Here is a 22,888-nt window from a genome sequence, read left to right on the forward strand (position 1 = left end):
GCCAAGCCGCACGGGCAGAACAGGAAGCTCTGGGCTTGTCTTGGCCAATCAAACTGCAGTATCCAGAGGACAGGAAATCATGTCTGCTCCCCTCTGAGGTTCATCATTCCCGCTGCCACACAACAGTGTCATCCTGTAACCAGAGCCAGGCCAGCAGTCCCCAGGAACAGGCAGGCCACCTCGTTGTGTCTAGTTGGCCTTCTTGGATCTCAGCCATCCTCACAACTTCTTAAGAACTCATTCATGCAGAAAAACTGCAAAGTGTGCTGTTTACCTGTAAGTACCAAATCCAGTGAGGTAAAAATTCTCCCAGATTAGAATTGTACCCTGTCCCCTAAATCCTACTGGGACTATCAAGAGAGGGTGTGAAATAGCTAAGGTTATTATTGCTGGTGATGTTTTCCATGGACAACACTTAGTTCCACTAAAAATGGTCAGGCAGCCATCTTGACCCTTACCTTTGACTGGAGAAAACTGAGATCACAGGTGAACGGGCAGCCACGTGGCGTAAGTATCTAACGTGGTGGGCAGGGGCGGCACACAGGTTATCTGCCTAACCGTGTGGCGAGCAGACTGCGGACCACAGGCCAAGCATCTGGGGGTGGGGCTTTAAACCCTGGGCTAAAACCATCTCTGAGCCCTCTGGTATACCTGCTGGCAGGTGAGCTGAGGATGTACACAGCAAACGTGCTTGATAACACAATCCAACTGGGGAGTGGGTAAAGTGCGTTTATTTTCTTCTATATGTTTCTTTTTCAAAAAAAAAAAAAGAAAAGGAAAAGGAGAAAAAGCCTCCTGCCTTCCAGCACCCAATGTCCACTGGGCTTGGAGGGGGTGGAGCCAGGGCCAGCCCCTAGGAGAAGGTGTAGGAGTAGAAGGCAATGGCGTTGACGCTGTAGTCCATGGGGAGGAGGTGCCCGATGTGCCTGGCCCCTAGGCTGGCCCCGCCCAGGGCAGAGGAGTGCCGTAGCTTCAACAGGGTGAAGCTGGAGAAGGAGTTCTGAGCCTGGATCTCTCTGCCCTGGGTCAGCGCCAAAAGGAACCCTGGAGGAAAGAACATAGAGGATGGAGGTGAGAGACCAGGGAGGAGGTGGGGACAGAGGGAGGGAAGGAAGAGGCCCGGGCCCTGAGGCATCCCGTGGAGGCCCCACACGCCAAATCCCTAACAGATGGTTGCACCAGGGTGCGTGAGTCCAGTAACGGCTGTGGGGCACTGGAGCCCGAGGCCCCCAGCCCCCGATGCCTCCCAGGGGTTCCTAGGTAGCATCAGGGATCCTGGAGCTACTTCAGAGTATCTAATGGAAACCACACAGCCACCTGAAACAAGCTGCAAGGTTGCAGAAGGCACATTTCTTTCCTTCTAGCTAGGAGTATGGTGACTGGGATGTCACCACATGCTGGTCAGAAGCTCCAATTTCAAGTTAGATTTGTCTTTAATTTTTAAAAGGTGGTGCCTATTTAAGAAATCCTTTGGAAGAGAATGTCTTTCTAAGAGTTCAAGGAAGCTGGACGGGACATTGTAAAAGGGCTCCCTGGAAGAGTGAAGGTTGAGCGTCTTGGTCTGAGACATCAGTGGCCTGTCCAGGCCTCAGGGCCCAGGTCCCAAGTCCTCCCCAGGGCAGGCTGTTTTCCCAGGCCACCCCCTTTCCAGCCCCATCTCTTGCCCTTGCCTGTCTCAACCTGCCCCCACCCTATACTCACCTTCCTTCAGCAGCTCCCAGCTCTTCCACACAGAGCCCACACACAGGATGGGGAGGCCAATCTCCCCTTGGAACAAGACCTGGAGGAGAGCAGAAATGGATACTGGGGGCAACCAAGCCTCCCCAGTGCCAGAGGGGGCAGTTTCTTAAGACTAGTCCAACCTATCCCAGTCACTCTCCCTCTAGCCGAGAACCAGAAGGTGGACTCAAAAGAAAAAAAAAGGGAGAAAAATAGAGAGATTCATAAAGGCAAGGTAGAGAACGGAAAGGAAAAAAGAGTTAAGCAGCAACACAGAGAAAGAAAAGAGAAGGGAGGGAAATGGACAGACGCAGGACTGAAAGAAAGGGGACAGCACATGTACCACAGTAAACCAATCTGCTGTATATAAACACAGATGAGGGGAGGCACCGACCCAAAGAACTTTTCTGTGTTACAGACTTCCTGCAGAGTTTTTCTCCTACCCTAAGTTCCTTTAAAATCGTATCCAGTTTACACAGTTTGGTGGGACAGTCTCATTCCAATGGGAAAGGGCCGAGTCTGGCCCAGCAGCCCCCCAGCCTCCATTTCCGCCCTTCAACTCACCGGGTCAATCTCAGGCAACACTGCCACAACGTGTCTGCCCAGCATCTCCCCAGCCTTCCTGAAGATGTAACGGGAAAGGGGATCTCCCTGCTGAGCGCCTGGGGTAGGGAGGAAGGAATGGAGCGGGTGAATACCCAGGGAGGCTCCGGTCCTCAGTCACTCTCCTTCTCTCTCTGTCGCAGGGCAGCAACAGTGCGAGTACGATGGCTGGCAGAGGTCTCAAGCAGGAACAGACGCTCACCTCACGGCGTGTGGGTAAGCCAGCCTCCAGAGCTGCCTCTCGTCCTTACCCACCGGCCCCCACCAGCTACTTTCACCCTAGGAAGGGTGTGCTGGACAGAGGTGGCTCACTCCAGGCACTCAAGAAGGGCAGCCCCGCTGGGGAAAACACTGGCACCTGGTCTGTACTCCAACTCACACTGAGTTATTCAGTGTGTCCCCGAAGGTCTCTCTGCTCTGGGGACCCAGGACCCTACTTGAACAGCTGGCTGGTACTCCTCTCGGGGCTGCCCACCCCCCTCCAACAGTCTGCTGTTAGTCAGCCCAGCCCCTTCCTAGCTCTGCTCTGAAAGGGCCTCAGACCAGCAGGGTCTAAGAGGGCCCTACAATGCCCTGAGGCTTCAGGAATCCAAATTAAGGGAGCACAGACCACACACTGGAGCAAGAGCAACGTGCAGACAAACAAGCCCTGTGGTTCAGCTTCTCCTGATACCCAACCAAATATGCCTAACCTCTCCGTGATTCCCTAGGCCTCTGGGTAGCACTCATTCAAAAAGAAAGTTATAGATCTGCCCAAAGGATAACTGCTTCATAAATTTCTCAGAAATAGACATACAGCCTGCACAAGCCGTGACAGCTGTCACGAAGAGAAACAGGTAATATAAAACGACCGGCAGTACAACCTGCGTGTCCTTCTATCTCCACCTCAAGGCCCACCAGTGCCAAGGCCCACGGTGGCAGAAAACTGACGGCACTTGGTCAAAGGGAAATTGGCTTCCAATCCCCATCTGCACCCTACTCCACCCTCCAATTAGGGAGGTCTTTGCAGAACAAAGTCAGAGAAAACCCTACCCCACCTCCAGTACCTTCTGCAACTTTCCGGCAAAACCCAGCAAACCTGCATTTATCAAAGTCCCTATACAGGTGGGTGAGGATTCCTAGCCGATCTGGCACCTGAGAGACAGAGAAAAGGCACAAGATAGTCATCAGAAGCAAAGGAAAATTCCCAGTCTGCCCACCCAGTTAGCCTTCCTGATGTCTCTGCTGTTTGAAAAGCTGGAATAATATTTGTTTAAGCTCTAGAGTACAAGGATTTGAGATTTCTCATTTGAGAAAAGTTATTTGTTTTCCCCAGCATGGCCTCTACTGCTCTTTAGAGTTTAGCCTGGACGCAACACAGAGCACAGACCTGCGTTCACCAAAGAGTCTTCTGCAGTTCCTTGAGGTGCTCTTGAAAAGATTTCTTCGGTCGAAGGAATCTAACCACTACTGCTCATTGCACCTCTCCCTTAAGAGTCACAATGCAGATCAAAGGCTCTGAGAAGTCAAAATTGATTTGTTTCTCCCACACTTATTTCACCACATAAAGTGCATCTTCTACCTCAACTACCTTACACACCTGTAACACCTTCGAAGGTCCCAAGAACCAGAGATTCCCTAGAATGCGTTACTAAAATGGAAGAGGGGGTGGGGGGCTAAAATTTGAGCATCTGTGGCAACATATTAAGCATGTCACACATACTGTGTCATTTAATCTTTCTAATGTCTTAATAATAATGACTAAACAATAAGAGAGGGAGTAGTAGACATATTAGTGGTGTTCAGAACCAATCTGCTGAGTCAGCTCGCCTAAGTGGCCCTCAGCCAGAGAGATGTCTCGCAAATAAACTTACTTGCCCTCTCCTCTCCCAGCCTCCGCCTCTGGTGCAGCTAAAGGCAGCTGTTTCCTAACCCACTACAAATGAGCACAGCCCAGACAAGGAGGGCAGCCCATCCCTGATGCCCTCCCTGGGTGGGAAACTGCACCCTCCCAAGAATTCTCCCTGCCCCTCTTTAACAGGCTCTCCTCCCTGACCAATACAGCCAGAGGCAGCTCACTGGCTAACATACCTGTTCAGACTTCACCTGCTGTCCCTATGTCCGTGTGCACTGTCTCCTGATCTCACCCTGCAACTCTCACTTCAGCCTAAATGGCATCTGCCTTCACCTCGCCACAGAGTCTAGCTGCCCAAGGATGAAGTCTAGCCTGTCCCCAACCTACCCTCTCCTCATGCGGGGAATGCATGCCCACCTCATTCTGAATCCGGTCCTCACAGACGACTTCTCCATCCTCCAGCTCTGACAAACAATTCACCCTGACCTCCCCGGGCCCACCCAGTCCCTCTCCTGAATTCACTTCTGCTCGGCCTCCCACTGCCCTATCCCAGGTGTGCATGTTTACCAGGGGCAGGGGAAGTACCTGGAAATAGTTGAACATGGCCTGTTTGACATAGCCAATGTCATGAGGAGCCGCCTCTAGGTTGTCGATGGAGTCAAACACTATTTTCACTGCTTGGTGTGCAATCCAGTAGGCTGCAGAGAGCAGAAAGGGCTAAGAAGATGGGGCAATCTCCCCGAGTTCACAGGGAAGGAAACTCACACCTAGACAGGGTTGAGTATTACAGAGAATTAGGTGCCCCAATTCCCAGCCTGGGGTCCTCTTATTAAACCATATCTGACTGATCCACGTAAGGGAAAGCTGGAGGGGGAAGACCGAACAGGTGAAGCTGCGTCACATCAGCTCCCATCCCCACGTAAAGACCAGGTCAGTCAGCTGCCACCCAAACCACAAGAGTCACTGCCAGGAGCTGGACCCTAAGGGCCCTTATGAAAATGTCCACCTGCTACCTATAAAGAGGTGATGGTGGGAGGAGCTTCTAGACCCCCTTCCCACTAGCAGACTGGTACGGCATTTCCTTACATCTACGGCCTTAACCTTCACAGTGTCAATTCCCTCCTAAGGACTCCAAAAGTCAACACAGGTAGGCAACGGCTATTATGCTGAGGCATGAATCTGAATCTTGGGTGCAAATCACTGCTGAAGAGCATGGCCAGCCACTAGTCCAGCATTTGCATCTCTAGATCTCTTAGTCATTATCTTGGACTCAGATTCAGGCGCTCTCCCCAGAGAGCCCCAGGGGGTCAGCAGGCTGAGGGGAGGGGAGAGGAAGATGGGGAGCTGCAGGAAGTGAACGGTCCAGGACCCTGAGCCAGGCCCAGTTGGCGTGAGCTCACCTGAGCCCTCATCTCCCATCATGTGGCCCCAGCCACCGCAGCCGCTATCAGAGCCATCGGGGTTGATGAGCCTGCAGTTGGAACCTGTCCCAGAGATGAGCACGATCCCACCTGGGGAAAGGGCACAGGAGGCTCAGTGTGGCCGAGGCCCTGCACAGAGCACACAGCTTCTGACTGAGGAAAGAAAGGACAGAAACCAGCCCCAAGCAAAGGGATCACCACCCAGTTTTGTAGAGAAAACCGAGCCCAGCTAGTTTCCTGCCTGAAGGTGGAGAGCCTGGGTCTCAGAGAAACTCCAATCCCATAGTGCCCTTCTCTAGGGAACAGAGAGGCACACGAGTCTGTGTCTCCTTGCCCAGCCAGCCTTCAAGTGACTACCTGCTTTACTGAGTCCCTACCATGTGCCAGGGATTGCGTCAGACCCTATTCACACAGTGACACTCATTCAGTACCCTAAACCACCTTATGAATACAATTACCCCCATTTTATAGATAAGGAAATTGAAACTCAGAGCTTTCCATAACTTCTCCAAGATGGTATAGCTGGCAAAACAGGAGCTGAGATTCAAATGCCAATCTCACGATACCATCACTTTTTATACTCCCGTCACAGAGTTCCTCCCATTGTCTTTTCAGCACATGCTGCTTTCTCCAGCCAGCTTCATCGCTGCACTGCCCAGGGGCTCCCTCCTCTGCAACGGAGTCTCACGTCGGACTCCTTTCTTGCTTCCCATCAAGACACCCTTCCTGCCCTCCCTCCTTCTATCCAGTCCCTGCTCTGGCGAACCTCAGCTAATGAAGGGAGTAGGGGCCGTGATGAAGGCTGCCTCCCAGGTATTTACTCGTCAAGTTCTGCCAGCGAAATCTAAGGGGCTTCCCCAGGAAAACCGGCTCTCAACCTCACCCCTCCCTCCACCTCCTCACCATCCGGCGTAGCTGTGGCGATGGAGCCGGCGGCGTCGGTGGTGATTAAGTAGCTTTCACTCAGGTAGGGAAATCGGTCCCTCAGCTCCTCCATCAGGATCCTCACCGCGTCCTCCTGATCCCCACCGCTCAGGGATAGGCCCTAGGCCACGCGGGAGGTGAACGAGCAAGCAGGGCCCCAGACCCAGCTTCTTCCTCGACCCCCTCCCCTCCTATATCTGCTCCCTGCTTGCTACCGCTGGGCATACCCTGTTCATGCAGCCCCAGTCCTCCCTCCGCCACACACAGTGCCTCATCCATCGAAGGCTGCGGCTGCAAGAAGAACCTGGACTGAGCCCTGCCAAGACGAAGGATTCAACAGTGCCAGGTCAGGAGCTGGGGAGGACAACAGTGCCCTTAACAGAAAAATCAGGCAGAGGAGCAAGTCGAGGAGAGGTAAGCTTGGTTCGGAATGCGTGGGGTTTGGCTGTGCCTGCAGGACATCTCCCTGAGGATACGTCCAGGAAGTAGCCAGAGCTACAGCAACTTGGGAGAAAGCTCTGAGCCAGGAATAACAGGTAACATTTAATCAGCCCTTATGGGTCAGGCTCTGTGCAAACCACTTTGGGATGTATCATGCCATTTTACCATCCCAGTAACTCTGAGGTAGCTACTGTTATCCGCATTTTCCAAACAAGGTAACTGAGGCTTCGAGCAGGTAAGTAACCTGCTTAGGGTCACACTGCACAGATGCTGAGTGACAAAGATGGGATTCAAACCGAGGTCTCATGGCTCTCCAAAGCCCTGTGCTCTTCCAATCCTTGTGGCTTGTAGGTGACAATGTAGCTACAAGACTGGATGTGATCAGGTGAGTTTCTAGACCAGAGACTAAGCCCTCAAGGCCCTTCCCTTTGCAGTCATTGGACTCACCTAGTTCAAACTCGCTGTCTCAGTGTTGCTGTGACCTAATTCCCAAACTCTACCCAGACTCACCAGGCTTCGTAGAGGAACAAGAGGATCCACCCCTGCTTTCCGTTTGGCCCTGTTCACCATCTCGTTGATCCTCTCCACACACTTGTCTGTCCCGATCAGCTGGCCCCAGTCAAGGGAAGGAGGAGTTACAAAGGCCTGCATGACCTCTGTCGCCCCTACAGGCTGCCAAGTGAGCCCCCAGCCCCCACCTTAACAGGAGTTACAGAGAATAAAACCACAGTCAAGCCCACTGGTCCCCTCAGTGTGGCCTTTACCCAGTGGTTTGTGCTGAGTCCATCCGCTTCTGCCAGGATCTGCCCATCCTCTGAGAGTAAAAGGACCTTGGATCGTGTGCCTCCCCTACAGAACACAAGGGGGCACTCAGTCTTGCTCAGAAAAACCTGCAGATACAGCTGAACTTGTGCAGTCCTTGTCAGAGGCAGAGCCCAGAGTGAGGGGGACAGCTTCAGCAAGCCCAATCACCATTCCCAAACCCTCCTCTGTGGCTGGGCGTTTGCTGGGCTCTTGGACTTCCAAAACATAGTTCCTGCTCAGCTTCCCTTGGGGGTATCCTACGGATCCTGCAAGACCCTACTCATATATCACCTCGGTCTTGAAACCTCCGATGTGTGGCCCACCACTATAGCTCCATTAGTTCAGTCATGTCAGTGCCCCCATGGACTCCTCTGTATTAGAAGTGCGTTAAGCTGTTTTCCTGTCTGCCTCTCAGTAGACTACAAGTTCCACTGGGTCAAGCTCTGGATCATTTATTTACCCTCATGCCTGGCACAGGTAACACTCAGTAAACGTGACTAAAAAGAATGGCACGTTTCTCTGCTTCTCTCACAATAGCGAAAGGCTGCCTTTAGCAGCTCCAGCTGCCAAGGTTTTCAGGACACCCTTGTGAGAAATGCTGGCCAGATGACAGGAAGAGTTAATACCTGCTTAAGCAACTAAAGGGTCAAATGCTTATTACTGGGAGAAATGGTAGTTTGGAGGGAGGTCTGTGGTGGTGCGATGTATGTTTCTTTATTGATCAGTACTTTTAGGAATATCAGAAAAGGACACTGAAGACCTGCTGATCAAACTCAAAGATGACAAGAAGTTTCAAGGGGTAGTTAATGCATGAGGTGGCAGATTATCGTCCCAAAGAACCTCTTGACAAACTGGAAAAATGGGTCATATGTTACACATGAATATAACAGGGATGAACGCAAATTTCTGTAGTTTTTTTTAAAAAAAAACTGCAATAAATACAGGGCAGGGGAGATCAATCATAACAATGCATGTGGAAAAAAAAGACTTTGGGGTCCATGAGTCAGCAGTGAAATGTGACTGCCACTGAAGTAATGCAATCTCAGATTCAAAAGTAAGTGCCCTAGCTCAGACTCTCTGTTGTGCCCTGATTTGACACACCCAGATTCACAGAATGTTGACTGGCAGGGGACTTGGCGATCATTCGGTTCATCCCTCTTATCACTTCACACACGTGGTAACTGAAGCCCAGACAGGGCAAAACTCTTGCCCATAGTCACACCGAGGGGAAGAGCTATTACAAAAAGTCCTGCAGACAAGCTTCCGAACAGGAAATAAGCAAGAATAACAGAGGGTTGGACCTAGAGTGAGTAGCCTGGAGTGCCGACAAGAATGGAGGGGTTTCAGCCTCTCCCAGCTTTAGGTCCCAGATACCTTCCGGCAAAGATCACTGTCCCGGATTCCACCACGCTCCCGCTCCCCAGCCCCAGTCCAGCAACTTCACACCTGACACCTGTTCTGCAAAACTCTCTCCGGAGTGGGAATGGAAAAAAGAAGCTTCTCCAGCGGAGCACTGTGGAGTGGGTCTTTCGTGGGAGAAAGGGCTGTGGTTCCGCCGCTAAACACAAAGGACCCCCCCGGGGTGTGGCCGTGGCACAAAGTGCCTACAAAGCACACGACCGCGCGCGCAAGGGCACCGTCGCGCGGGCACACACTCCTCCTCCACAAGACCCCGCAGCCCAAAAGCCCAAAGTGGCCGGACCCTGACTGAGGTGGGAGGTCACCAGCCTGCCGACCTGGCCACGGCCTTCCTTCCGCCCCGCCCTCGGACCAGAGAGGGGCCCAGGCCGCCCCTTCCGGACTCCCTCCTCCGGACCGCACTCACCCCTCTACACCCCCATAGAGCGCGGCCATGCTGCTGCTACCGCCACCGCGGATCCCGCCGTTTGCTTCCCTCCTGCCGGCGATCCCTGCACTCCAGCCCGCTGGGCACCGCCCCGCGTCACGTGAACGTCCGTGCGGTCCAGCCGACTCCCAGTGCGCGTGCGCGGGGCGTGGCACCGTGGCCCGCCCCAAACCTCAGGGCTGCTGGTCTGGCTATGGCGCCGGGCTGAATGAGTGCGGTCCTCAGCGGCTCCTCCAGATCGCCTCCCCGCCTCCTGAGCCCTGCTTCTGGAGATGGATACGGGATCCCAAGCGGAGGAGCCAGGAAGGGGTGTCTGGGCCGGACCACCTAGACCCGTTGCCCTGCTCTCCCCTCAGTGCCCGGAAGTTGCTGGCAGCTCCGCCTCGCGCGTGCGCAATGCGTGTGAGCCACGTAGACTGTGGGTGAAACAGGACAGTGAGGTACACCTGGCCAGACCCCCACTGGGGTGTGGGATCGGGGAGCTGCACGAAGCCAGGGGACCACTGGGAGTCTTAAAAAATTGCACTGTTCAACCCAACACCTGCCTGGCGAGTCACACCGTGGGCACACGAGCACCCACGCAGACCTTACACTGGACTTGTGTGAATATGTGTAACCAGGAGTAACCAGAAGCAGGATGGGAAAGGAGAAAGCTCCCCAGGCTGTCCTTGTAAGCCTAGAGATGAAAGAGTTCAGCTTTCACTACTTTCCAAAGAAAGTTGGGTTCTTTGTGGAGGGTATTTGGGGGCTGTAGACTGCCAGGCAAACTAGCAGATACAGTTTGTCAAATAAAATTCATATTTTATGGCAAGACAAAAATTTAAACATAAAAAGGTTTATCTGCCCTTTGGCCTCCTCTCTCCCCCCTGTTGTGCATTGTGTGCCTGCATTATGGATCGACCAAGCCTCCCCAAACTCTTGCAGGAAGGGGGACCCCTTCCGGGGCCGGAGAGTGGGCTCTTGTCTAACGCTCAGAAATGAATTGTTCGAGGAGACACACGTGCTGACAAAGCAAGAGACTTTATTGGGAAGGGGCACCCAGGTGGAGAGCAGGAGGGTAAGGGAACCCAGGAGGACTGCTCTGCCACGTGGCTTGTGGTCTCGGGTTTTATGGTGATGGGATTGGTTTTCAGGTTGTCTCTGGCCCATCATTCTGACAGGGTCCTTCCTGGTGGTGCACGCATCGCTCATCCAAGATGGATTCCAGTGAGGAGGATTCTGGGAGGTTGGTAGGACATATGGACTGGAGTCTCTTTTTGACCTTTACCAAATTCTTTGGTTTGGTGGTGGCTTGTTAGTTCCATGTTTCTTACCAGGACCTCCTACCATAAAACTACTTGTGCAAATGGTTACTGTGGAGCCTGGCCAGGGTGGGTGGTTTCTGTCAGTGGTTCCCCAACAAAACCTCCATCGGCAGAATTACCTGCTTAATCATAAAGAGCAACGTTCTCCTAACATCGATAAGACAACTCCTTAAAGATAAGATTCCTTCTTGATACGGGGTCACATGGCATGTAGATCTGGATTATGTAAACTATCAATAATACATCATTTAATGTACAGCCATCTTTCTCAAAAAACTTGTATTACTGTGCTTTGACTTCTAACAGGTGGAACAGTGCTGAGAGCTTTCTGAGATGCTCTTCTTGGGTTATAATCCTCAAATTTGGCTAGAATAAAACTTTCCATTTCTTTCTTAGATCAACTGATTACTTTTTTGTTGACAGGTTTTACAAGCCTTTTGTTGCCCTCCAGCCACCACTGCACTCTCCTTCCTTACACGGGGTCGTGACAGGGAAAGGGAGGACGAAGGGGGAAGATGCCAGGTCTGGGAGTCAAGCTGGGGCTCCTGCGTGCCTCTGTGAGCTCCTCTAGGCGGTTCTGGACCCGTAAAGGGCAGCAACCCGTGCTAGGACAGTCAGCTGCCCTTGGTGTCTCTTCGGGAACATCAGTCTAGGGAGGGGTCCTTCGCAGGGCCATTCTCAAGCTGGCCTGTCCCCACTCCCCACCCCCATCTACCTGCCCAATAAAAATTAGTTAAGATCGGACTTCCCTGGTGGCGCAGTGGTTGAGAGTCCACCTGCCGATGCAGGGGACACGGGTTTGTGCCCCGGTCCGGGAAGATCCCACATGCCGCGGAGAGGCTAGGCCCGTGAGCCATGGCCGCTGAGCCTGCGCGTCCGGAGGCTGTGCTCCGCAACGGGAGAGACCACAACAGTGAGAGGCCCGCATACCGCAAAAAAAAAAAAAAAAAAAAAAATTAAGATCTATGTAGTACTTTACGGTTTTCAAAACTCTTTTGATAGTTAAATCCTGTGTTAGCCTGAGTAGGTGGCTGTTTATCATCTCCATTTTGTAGAGGAGAAGCAGCAGCAATTATGTGTAATTCACCCAAGGTCATTCACTAGTAAATGGTGAAAATTCTTATCTTCACACCTTTCTCTTTTGCTTCCTTTTCTAACAAGAGATACAAAGGGAAACTTTAATATTATCATACACATAGATCCCAAGGCTCATTGCACTAGTGCATGGAAAGGTACAGTCTTTTCAAAATCCACCTATATCTCCTTTCCTTCAAAAATCCTGCCAGTTTTGGGACTTCCCTGGTGGCGCAGTGGATGGGACTCCCATCTTCTTAAAGAGAAGCCCTGCACTAGGAGCCTCTTTCCCGGATAGCCAGCTGGGTCTGGTGTGAACATTTGGTGTATGTGTACTTTTTAAACTAGAAGAGAGGAGTCTTTTCAGTTCTTACATATTTGGGACACTGAAACACTTCATTTTAAGCCCCAAGAATAATTAAAAAGTAAAGCACTGCATCATAGGGAATATTGGAGAGAGGAGTAGGATTTTTTTTTTAATTCCCACCTATATCATTTACATCCATAGCACATCAGACCTGGAAGGTGCTTAATCCAACAAACACATATTTTTAGAATAATGGAAGTAATAGATTCTGGTGAAATTAAACTGGCAGGATTTAAAAAAAATTTATTTACTTATTTTTATTTATTTATTTGGTTGCACCGGGTCTTAGTAGCGGCAGGTGGACTCCTTAGTTGCAGCTTGCCGGCTCCTTAGTTGAGGCACGTGGGCTCCCTAGTTGCGGCATGTGAACTGTCAGCCACAGCAGCATGTGGGATCTAGTTCCCTGACCAGGGATCGAACCTGGGCCCCCTGCACTGGGAGCACGGAGTCCCATCCACTGCGCCACCAGGGAAGTCCCAAAACTGGCAGGATTTTTGAAGGAAAGGAGATATAGGTGGATTTTGAAAAGACTGTACCTTTCCATGCACTAGTGCCATGAGTCTTGGGACCTATGTGTATGATAATATTAAAGTTTCCCTTTGTATCTCTTGTTAGGAAAGGAAGCAAAAGAGAAAGGTGTGAAGATAAGAATTTTCACCATTTACTAGTGGATGACCTTGGGTGAACTACACATAATTGCTGCTGCTTCTCCTCTACAAAATGGAGATGATAAACAGCCACCTACTCAGACTAACACAGGATTTAACTATCAAAAGAGTTTTGAAAACTGTACTACATAGATCTTAACTAGTTTTTATTGGCATTACCAATCAGTGTCTGCTGTCCAACACAGTAGCCACATGTAACTATCAAGCACTTGAAATGTGGCTGGTCCAAAATGAGATGCACTGTGAGTGTAAAATACAGGATGGCAAAGATTTCATACCAAGACAGAATGTAAAATATCTCCAATAACTTTTATACAAGTTACATGTTGAAATGATATTATTTTGGAGATAGTGGGTTAAAATTATACATTATTAAAATCAATTTTGCCAGTCTGTTTTATCTTTTTTAATATAGTTACTAGAAATTTTAAAATTATAATGTGGCTCACACATTTCTATTGCACAGTGCTATTTTATATCCTGTCTCCTAGACATCTGGGCCAGAATATTTCAGTCATTAAGTGCCTGTTTATGAACTATGATTGATTTAAAGAAAACTGCATTGAATAAATTACTGTACATTTGTGCTGTACATTAAAGTTCTATATAAAGCTCTTTTAGGTACATTTATCTCATTTGATCATTCTAACAACCCCATGAAAATATCAGATTTCTGACCACATATTACAGGTGAGGAAACTCTGAAATCAAAATTATTAGCCTAGGTTCACACAAATAAGAGATGTTGCTTAAAATGGGTGTGGGTAGTTCCCGTAATGGGAAGGAAATAAAGATGTTGCAAGGCAGACAAGTGTTAACCACTGTATAGTTTGTAAAAGTTTAATGCCCCTTTGTACTGGACTTGCAGCATCCTGACAGCTGCTCCTGTGAAGCTCACGAGGTTGGTAAAGTCCTCTAAGAATCTGCAAGCCACAGTTTCATTTTCTGTCTTCTCTAGTTTGTCCCCATGACTCCAGAGTTGCCCTATATCCTGGGGGGTTGGAGGGGTCAGGTAAGACGGACAGGAGGGAAAAATATCTCCCCTCCCAAATCCACTTAACGATTTTGGGACGGAGGATTTGGTGACCCAAGATCCTCAACAGGTTGTGTTGACTTGGTTCATGAAAGCACAACCACATCTGTTTTTACTCAGCACTGTATTTCCAGGGCTAACCTCACTATCGGGCACAAGATAGGAGGTCCATGAATGGTTTTGAGAGTACTTATAAACTATAAAGCACTGTACCACAAACATGAGAGCTAGTAAATGCTACTGTGAACTAAAGAAGGAAGCAAGCAGATTCTACGGCAGAGACAATTTGCAGAACAGACTGGGGAAGAGAAAGACATTTGGAGAAAATAGAAATGAAACTGTGAATTGGGGAAGTGTGAGCTGTTCAAGTGGTCAGGGGGCCTCAAAGGAATCTAGCCCTAATCTGTCCTGCATTGGGAGACTGCCAGTACATGTGTGACCTCAGCACTGTACTTTAGGATAATTAATTTGGCAGGTTCCTTGTAGCAGGACAAATGGGAGGGAAGAGCCTGGAGCAGGGAGACATTTAGAAGGCTGGGGCAATGGCCCAGGCAAGAGATGAACAAGGAAGTGATAAGGGACAGGGCAGAGGTCATGGGAAGGGATTGAAGTTGGGGTGCGGATCATACTGACCTCGTTCTCTGTTGATCTAGGATGAGGGCAGGGACAGAGGCTGGAGTTGGCTTTTTTTTTCTTTTTTTTTTTTTTCTTTTCTTTTTTTTTTTTGCAGCACGCGGGCCTCTCACTGTTGTGGCCTCTCCTGTTGCGGAGCACAGGCTCCGGACGCGCAGGCTCAGCGGCCATGGCTCACGGGCTCAGCCACTCCGCAGCATGTGGGATCTTCCCGTACCGGGGCACGAACCCATGTCCCCTGCATCGGCAGGCGGACTCTCAACCACTGCGCCACCAGGGAAGCCCTGGAGTTGGCTTTCTTACAGTGAAAGAGAGAGGGGTGAGGGGCTGCCTTGCTAAGGGTGGAGGTGGGACTCTGAGGCTGGTTGATGTAAGGCAAGAGCTCTTCCAGACCTGCAGGTCCCCCAGGAACAATTCAGAAGGGGCAGGGTGTACACAGAAGCAGGTGTGGATACCTGGCTATACACAGTCTGCCCTTCAAGTCTCCTCTGCCTTGATCTGAAGTGGTTCTAAAAGGGGGGCTTTGGGCCAAGGCAGCTACCCCAGAAAATCATATTGGTTTTCTCCCTCTTACTGGGCATGTGGGTGTTTATGTATGTGTTTATATGCATGTTTTGGCTTGTGTCATCTATATGTAGATGTGTGTACATTTATTTATATATTTGAACTTGTCTTTGTATATGTTTCTAAGTGACTAAATGTGTCTACAAGTGCATGATTTGAGATAATATCTTTTTTTTTTTTTGCCACCCCTAGAGGCATGTGTGATCTTAGTTCCCCAACCAGGATGGAACCCGTGCCCCTGCAGTGGAAGCGTGGAGTCTTAACAACTGGATCGCCAGGAGGACCCTGAGATAATATCTTTATGCACTTTTGTACTAGTGTATGTACAGAATTAGAATTAGCATTTCAATTCATTTTTTTATAAATTTATTTATTTATTTATTTTTGGCCGCATTGGGTCTTTGTTGCCATTCGCGGGCTCTCTCTGGTCGCTGCGAGCAGGGGCCACTTGGCTACTCTTCGTTGTGGTGCTCCGACTTCTCACTGCTGTGGTTTCTCTTGTAGCAGAGCACAGGCTCTAGGTGCTCTGGCTTCAGTAGTTGTGGCACGCAGGCTCAGTAGTTGTGGCGCATGGGCTTAGTTGCTTCGTGGCAGGTGGGATCCTCCCGGACCGGGGCTCAAACCCATGTCCCCTGCATTGGGAGGCGGATTCCCAACCACTGAGTCACCAGGGAAGTACCCGCATTTCAATTCTTAAAGGAACCTAAGCAACCTGCATATCTAGCCACCTTTGAGCAGATGCACAGATGTACAAGCGTAACTTTGCAGATTGTGCTGGAGCTGGCCTGCACTAGCTCACAGAGAGCTAATTGTGCACATCTTTCTAACTTCTGTTCAGTGGTATGATATTGGTAGCTCTAAATTACCATGGTGTCAGTATTTATACCACAGAAATCAGCAACTGGTACCAATCACATTGTTGTTATTTTTGTTTCCCAGAAAGCTGACTGTTAGACATTTACCAGCACACGCTGGATAGATGTTTGTCATGTGTGAGAATGTCAGTGGTCTGTGTATATCAGTGCAGAAGTACTTATACGAAAGCGTGTCTTGTGTAATGGGTCCAGTTTTTTTATAGACCACAGACTCAGGGGTGCAAAAATGCAACTAAGTATTTTCCCACAACTAAAAGTAATTTCTGTCTCAGCCCTCCGCTCTTAATCTAGTCACTTACAGGGGAACTCGGGCATTTCAGGTTCAACTTAGATTGAGCACTCCTCTGCCTCTTGGTTCCCCGTGTTTGTGTCTGAGGGCCAGGTGTAAAGGGCACTGCAGCAGCAGTGAGGAGGGGCGGCTCCAGGCATCTGCTGAGACAGTGCGGTTTTCCCATCCGGGCCTTTGCTTATTCGCATACAGTCTCCTGACATCTCCTGAGATTCCCTCGGCCCTGTGAAGCATCCAGTTTCCCAGTGCACACTGCCGTTTTAAAAAATTTATTTATTTATTTATTTATTTATTTATGGCTGTGTTGGGTCCTCGTTTCTGTGCGAGGGCTTTCTCCAGTTGCGGAGAGTGGGGGCCACTCCTCATCGCGGTGTGCGGGCCTCTCACTGCTGTGGCCTCTCCCGTTGTGGAGCACAGGCTCCAGACGCGTGGGCTCAGTAGTTGTGGCTCACAGGCCCAGCCGCTCCGCGGCATGTGGGATCTTCCCAGACCAGGGCACAAACCCGTGTCCCCTGCATTGGCAGGCGGACTCTCAACCACTGCGCCACCAGGGAAGCCCAACACACTGCCATTTTTGAAACCTGTAGTCTTGGCAGGTGTCAGGGCAGATTATGTTTCCCTCTTCCTGGACTCCCTCCAGTCTGCCACCTCCAGGAGTCACAAAAGAAGAGAAACAGTGTCACTTCCCCTCACAGCACAGTACCCTATAAGATAAATCTTTTTTTTTTTTTTTTTGCGGTACGCGGGCCTCTCACTTTTGCGGCCTCTCCCGTTGCGGAGCACAGGCTCCGGACGCACAGGCTCAGCGGCCATGGCTCACGGGCCCAGCCGCTCCGTGGCATGTGGGATCTTCCCGGACCGGGGCACGAACCCGTGTCCCCTGCATCGGCAGGCGGACTCTCAACCACTGCGCCACCAGGGAAGCCCTAAGATAAATCTTATAGAGGCTGAAATTCCCAGAGGTCAGGGCCCCAGCTGGGATTTGAACTCAGTTCTCTCTGACTCCAAAGCTTTTTCCACTCCACCAGACTTCCCCAGTTCTCCATGGATTAGGGGCACTTGGTACAAGCTTTTGATCATGATGGGTTAGGCCACTGGTACTTAAATAATCATAGAATTCCCAATTCCATCATTTGACCCTGTAGCAGCTGGTACCGCTCCTGACACTGCGGTGCAACGGGAACGCCAGAAATAAGTGTGTGTGGAGGGAGGGCTGTGAGCTCCTCTAGGAAGTCTGTCACGTGTAAACCCAGTGGCGTAAGTTTCACCAACTTCTACTCCCCAGCCTGTCCCACTCCTTTATCAGGATTTGTTTTTGGTGCCTAGCTGGAGCCCTGGACACAGAACTTTCTGAGCTACTAACAGTCTATGTCCTAAGAAAGAGGGGCCAAAGACTCAAGGTGGGGTGGGTTATGTGGCCCAGAACGGAGGCCGGATTCTCCCAGAATCCTCCTCTGGAAGTGGTCCCCCTGCAAGGGAGGATGGACAGACATGTAGAGGAGGAGCCTCATCTCTCCCAGGCTCCTGTCTTGCCCCTTAGCAGGTGTGAGGAAACAAGAGCTTCCCTTTTATAAAATGTATTCTTTTTTAAAAAATAAATAATTGTTTTTATTGAGATAATTGTAGATTCACATGTTGTAAGGAATACTGCAGAGAGGTCCCATTTTCCCTCAAAGGTAACATCTGGCACAACTATGGTACAATATCACAACCCACATGTTGACAGATGCCATCCATCTGTCTTCCAGTTTCTCCTATTTCACCTGTACCCGTTTTCACAAGTATGTGTGTGTGTGTTTAGTTCTGCAGTTTTATCACATGTATAGGTTCGTGTATCTACCACCTCAGTCATAAGACAGAACAGTTCCATCTGCAAAGGATGCCTCAAGTCACCCTTTGATACCTGCCCTCCCTCCCCCCACCCCCGCCCCTGACTCCTGGCAACCAATAATTTGTTCTCCATTTTCAAAATGTTGTCATTTCAAGAAGGGGATGTAAATGGAACCAGACAGTGTGCAACCTTTTCTCACACAGCATAATTCCCTGGAGGTTCATCCAAGCTGTGGCATGTCCCATAGTTCCTTTTCATTGCTGAGTAGTATTCCATGCTGTGGATATTGTAAATTTCTTTTGTTGTTGTTGTTATATATATATATATTTGTTAATTTATTATTTTATTCATTGATTTTGGCTGCATTGGGTCTTCATTGCTGCACACGGGCTTTCCCTATTTGTGGCGAACAGGGGCTACTCTTCGTTTAGGTGTGCAGGCTCCTCATTGTGGTGGCTTCTCTTGTTGCGGAGCATGGGCTCTAGGCATGTGGGCTTCAGTAGTGGCATGTGGGCTTAGTGGTTGTGGCTCGTGGGCTCTAGAGCACAGGCTCAGTATTTGTGGCGCACAGGCTTGGTTGCTTTGCATCATGTGGGATCTTCCCTGACCAGGGCACGAACCCACGTCCCCTGTATTGGTAGGCGGATTCTTAACCACTGCGCCACCAGGGAAGCCCTGTTATATATTTTTTAATTGAAGTATAGTTGATTTACAATGTCGTGTTGGTTTCAGGTGATTCTACAGCAAAGTGATTCAGTTATATATATATATATATATATATACATATATATATGTGTATATATATACATATATATATATACATACTCACATATATATTTTCAGATTCTTCTCCATTATAGGTTATTACAAGGTATTAAATATAGTTCCTTGTGCTATGCAGTAGGTCCTTGCTGTTTATCTATTTTATATATAGTGGTGTGTATCTGTTGATCCCAAACTCCTAATTTATCTCCCCTCCTTTCCCTTTTGGTAACCATAAATTTGTTTTCAATGTCTGTGAGTCAATTTCTGTTGTGTAAATAAGTGCATTTGTATAATTTTTTAAGATTCCACATATAAGTGATATCATATGATATTTGTCTTTGTCTGACTTACTTCACTTTGTATGATATTATCTATGTCCATTCATGTTGCTGCAAATGGCATTATTTCTTTTTTATGGTTGAGTAATATTCCATTGTATATATACACCACATCTTCTTTATCCATTCATCTTTGATGGACACTTAGGTTGCTTCCATGTCTTGGCTATTGTAAATAGTGCTGCTGTATTTCCTTTAAGTTAAATATTTCACTAATACAAAAATCTATGCTATGTACATAAAGGTTATAAAGTCATGGATCCTTATCTGCAAGCTCTTGAGCCTCACGGAAGAACCTGGGAAATGAGGAGAAACTCTGTTTTGGTACCAGCCCTGGAGCCCTTGCATGTGAGAATCCCTCCTTGGGTCTGGAGGGACTGTCTGCAGGGAGAGGGCGCTGATGAGAGCCTCAGGATGAAAAGAGGAGGCAAACCGGGCCTGTGGCCAGAGTAGCGCCTGTCTAGAGTAGGGCCTCCCTTTATGCTCAGACCTGTGGTGGGAAGAGGCTGGAGCAGACAGCTGCTGGTGGGGGCTGGGCAGAGACTCTTCTCAGTGCAAGTCACCACCTGTTCCAGCACCATCTGTTACCAGGGGCAAGGTAAGCACAGAGGCAGTGCCAGGATCAGACAGACCTCTGCCAGGAGGGTTCCCTGGAGGAGGTGGGAAATCAGGAAAGACACCTCTGAAGCTTTATCCTCAGCTCCTGGAGCTGATCCTGGCTAAGACTTCCTCAGCAAGCACTAAGTCTCTGCTTTGGGTATATGCAGGCAGCTGGAGTCTTGGACTGGTCAGGGCCCCAGGGAGATCCCAGCTGAGAGAAGGGACCTGGAGCCTGTGGGAGACAAAGTGTGTGAGAAAATCAGAGACTGGGAGACTTGCTCAGGGCACCGCTGTCCCGACTGGCTCGGCCACTCCCTACCACATGCCCCAAAGACTCTCCTTCCAGGCTGAGTGCCTTCCTCCCAGAATCCTGAGGGCTTGCAAACCACTTCCCAACTTATCCATCCCAGTGGCACAATTCCATCTTTGTGTGCTCCCATCCAACCTGACTCTCTCTGGATCCTTCTAAGGGTGGACCCTCACTGAAACTCAGGAGTGGGGAGGTGAGAGGGAGGGGCTGGGAGGGGCAATCAGGGCACTGGCTTCTGAGCCTTTCCAGGTGCCTCGTTCAAGGTTTGGCCAGGCCTGGGGGAGGACAGACATGGGTCTCCCAGACGGGCTGGGGAGGCAAGGAGTCAACCCCTGGAGAGTTCAATAAGCCAGTGATACCGAAAATCGGCCTCTGTACACCAGCACGGAATTGAATCTCGGAGACAGAGTTTGGGTGAAGTAGAAAAGAACAGCTTTATTGCTTTGTCAGGCAAAGGGGGCCACAGTGGGCTAATGTCCACAAAACTATGTGTCCCGAGACTTCCCTGGTGGTCCAGTGGTTAAGACTCCATGCTCCCAATGCAGGGGGCCCGGATTTGATCCCTGGTCAGGGAACTAGATCCCCCATGCTGTAACTAAGGGCTCGCATGCCTCAACTGAAGATCCTGCATGCCTCAACAAAGACCCGGTGCAGCCAAATAAATAAATTAATATTAACAAAACAAAACTGTGTGTCCTGACGGGGGGATATGGGGAGGTGTTGTGAGGAGTTTTGTTTTGCTTTTTGGCCATGCTGTGTGGCATGGGGGGGTCTTAGTTCCCCACCAGGGATTGAACCCTCAGCCCCTGCAGTGGAAGCACAAAGCCCCAACACTGGACCATCAGGGAATTCCTGGTGTTGTGAGGAGTTTTATAGTCAAGGGGATGGGTTGCTGATAAGGATCAAGGTACCTGCAGGGCCTGCATTTCTTCAATCCAGAGATCATCCAGAGTCAGGTGGTTTTAAAGATACTGTTATATATATCCCTTGAGGGGGAACCAGGACCCTGCCCCAAGGCTGCACTATTGTTTGTTGACTGCCCGTCCCTTGTCTCTGCATCCCCTCCCTTCCCTGATTAGCAACCATTTAAAATTGCCCTTTGGAACTCAGGAAAGGTCATGGAGGCTGAACGAAGCCTACTTCCTACAAACAAGAAACGGGAGACACAGAAAGACTTTTGTGCCCAGGAGCCCCACATGGTCCTGCTCGGTTTCACCAGGAAGTCACAGGGAGGTCGTCAGCGAGTCCAGTGAGTATCGTGGACTCCGGGTGCAAACAGGAGGCCAGAGAAAACAGGGGTTAGAATGGGCAGGAGCACCCAGGAAGGCTTCCTGGAGGAGGGATGTTAAGTAGGTCTTGGAAGCCTGGGCAGAGAGAAAGGGCAGGAAGAGCACTGTGAGTGGGGGGAGGAGGGTCTGTGCAGGGCAGGGAGCCAGGAGGAGCAAGGTCCTTTGGGGTTCCAGAGCCATGGCTCAGAGTGTCACGTGCAGGGGCAAGGGATAGAGCCAGGCAGCTTTCCTTTTCTTCTCCACCTGCCCAGGAGACCCGGCCAGTGTGACCGGCAGGGTGGGAGACTGGACAGATGGAAGAGGAAGGGCCGGCTGGTAGCTTTGAGACAGGAAGAAGGCAGGGCACAACCTTTAAAAGAATGACATAGCTGTTGAGGACACGACATAAATGGGTTAGAACCAACTAAGTCCAAGATGGTGGACAAGTCGACTTCCGCTAGATCTTGAACCTTAGTATTCGCTCATTGTAATACATCAGCACGCTAAATGACACATCCACAGGCGCTATGACAGTTCCGAGGCCGACCATAAAAGGCCAAAAAGTGGGCGGTGACCCAATTCCTGGAAATCTCCACCCCTTCCCCAAAATAGTTGGAATAATCCTCCCACTCATTAGCCTATGAAATTACCCAGCCTATAAAAACTAACCACTTCAGCTCTGGGGGACCTCTCTCGCCTTCTGAGATGGCTCACACTCTGTCTGTGGAGTGTGTATCTCCCTGAATAAAACTTCTTGTACTTTATGGCTCACCCTTGAATTCTTTTCTGCAAGAAGCCAAGAACTCATACATGGCAGCCGTCCCAGGGACTCGCCTGAGACCTGGGACACCACAGTCTTCTCTCCCCTGATGCTCTTTCCTGCAACAGCTTAATCAGTTAAAACAGTCCCTTTCATGGTGCCCTGCAGGTCTCAAAGGGCTCCTTGGAGCCAATCCCCCCTATTTCAATACCTGCTAAGAAGTAGGGAGACCAATGGTCTGGTTTGCTCAGGACTGACAGAGTTCCTGTGATGGGACTTTCAGCTTTAAAAATGGGATGAATTGGTTGCTCTATCAAAAAATCACTTCTGGAGAGGAGTCCTAGGGCAACTCTGTCAGTCGCCCCAATGACCCATGACAGGTTATATGGCTCAAGTGTCTTTAGAAGGAGAAGTGTTTGGTTTTCAGTTCTATAAAATTGTCCTCCAATAATTTCGGAGCAGGATTTACCTGTCACTGCTGATAACAGAATGAGGTATTGTTCCACAGATCAATTCTGCATTGTTTCCCAAATGGTGTTTCCTGGAGAGATGTTAATTGGTGCCTCCAGAACAAAGAGTTCCTGTGGTCCCTTGGCTGAGTCCTCTTCAGTCTTCCT

The 22,888-nt window shown here is 49.9% G+C and overlaps 1 protein-coding gene across 2 annotated transcripts; it reads right to left on the reverse strand.

Annotated features, from left to right (window-relative positions):
* Positions 1–713: 713 nt before the first annotated feature.
* Positions 714–9,627, reverse strand: NAGK (N-acetylglucosamine kinase). Of its 2 annotated transcripts, XM_079721346.1 has the most exons (10): positions 9,572–9,627; positions 7,707–7,791; positions 7,453–7,551; positions 6,481–6,622; positions 5,557–5,667; positions 4,742–4,854; positions 3,369–3,456; positions 2,284–2,381; positions 1,702–1,780; positions 714–1,044 (listed from the first exon to the last, which is right to left on the reverse strand). In XM_079721346.1, the coding sequence occupies exons 1-10, from the start codon at positions 9,598–9,600 to the stop codon at positions 854–856; spliced, it is 1,035 nt and encodes a 344-aa protein (XP_079577472.1). In that variant the 5' UTR covers positions 9,601–9,627; the 3' UTR covers positions 714–853. The 2 variants fall into 2 exon arrangements, with proteins under 2 accessions (XP_079577472.1, XP_079577471.1); XM_079721345.1 differs by lacking the exons at positions 6,481–6,622; positions 7,453–7,551; positions 7,707–7,791 and having other exon boundaries at positions 9,572–9,611.
* Between the last annotated feature and the right edge of the window lie 13,261 nt (positions 9,628–22,888).

The sequence above is a fragment of the Hyperoodon ampullatus genome, assembly GCF_949752795.1.
Source record: "Hyperoodon ampullatus genome assembly, chromosome: 15".
NCBI lineage: Eukaryota > Metazoa > Chordata > Mammalia > Artiodactyla > Ziphiidae > Hyperoodon > Hyperoodon ampullatus.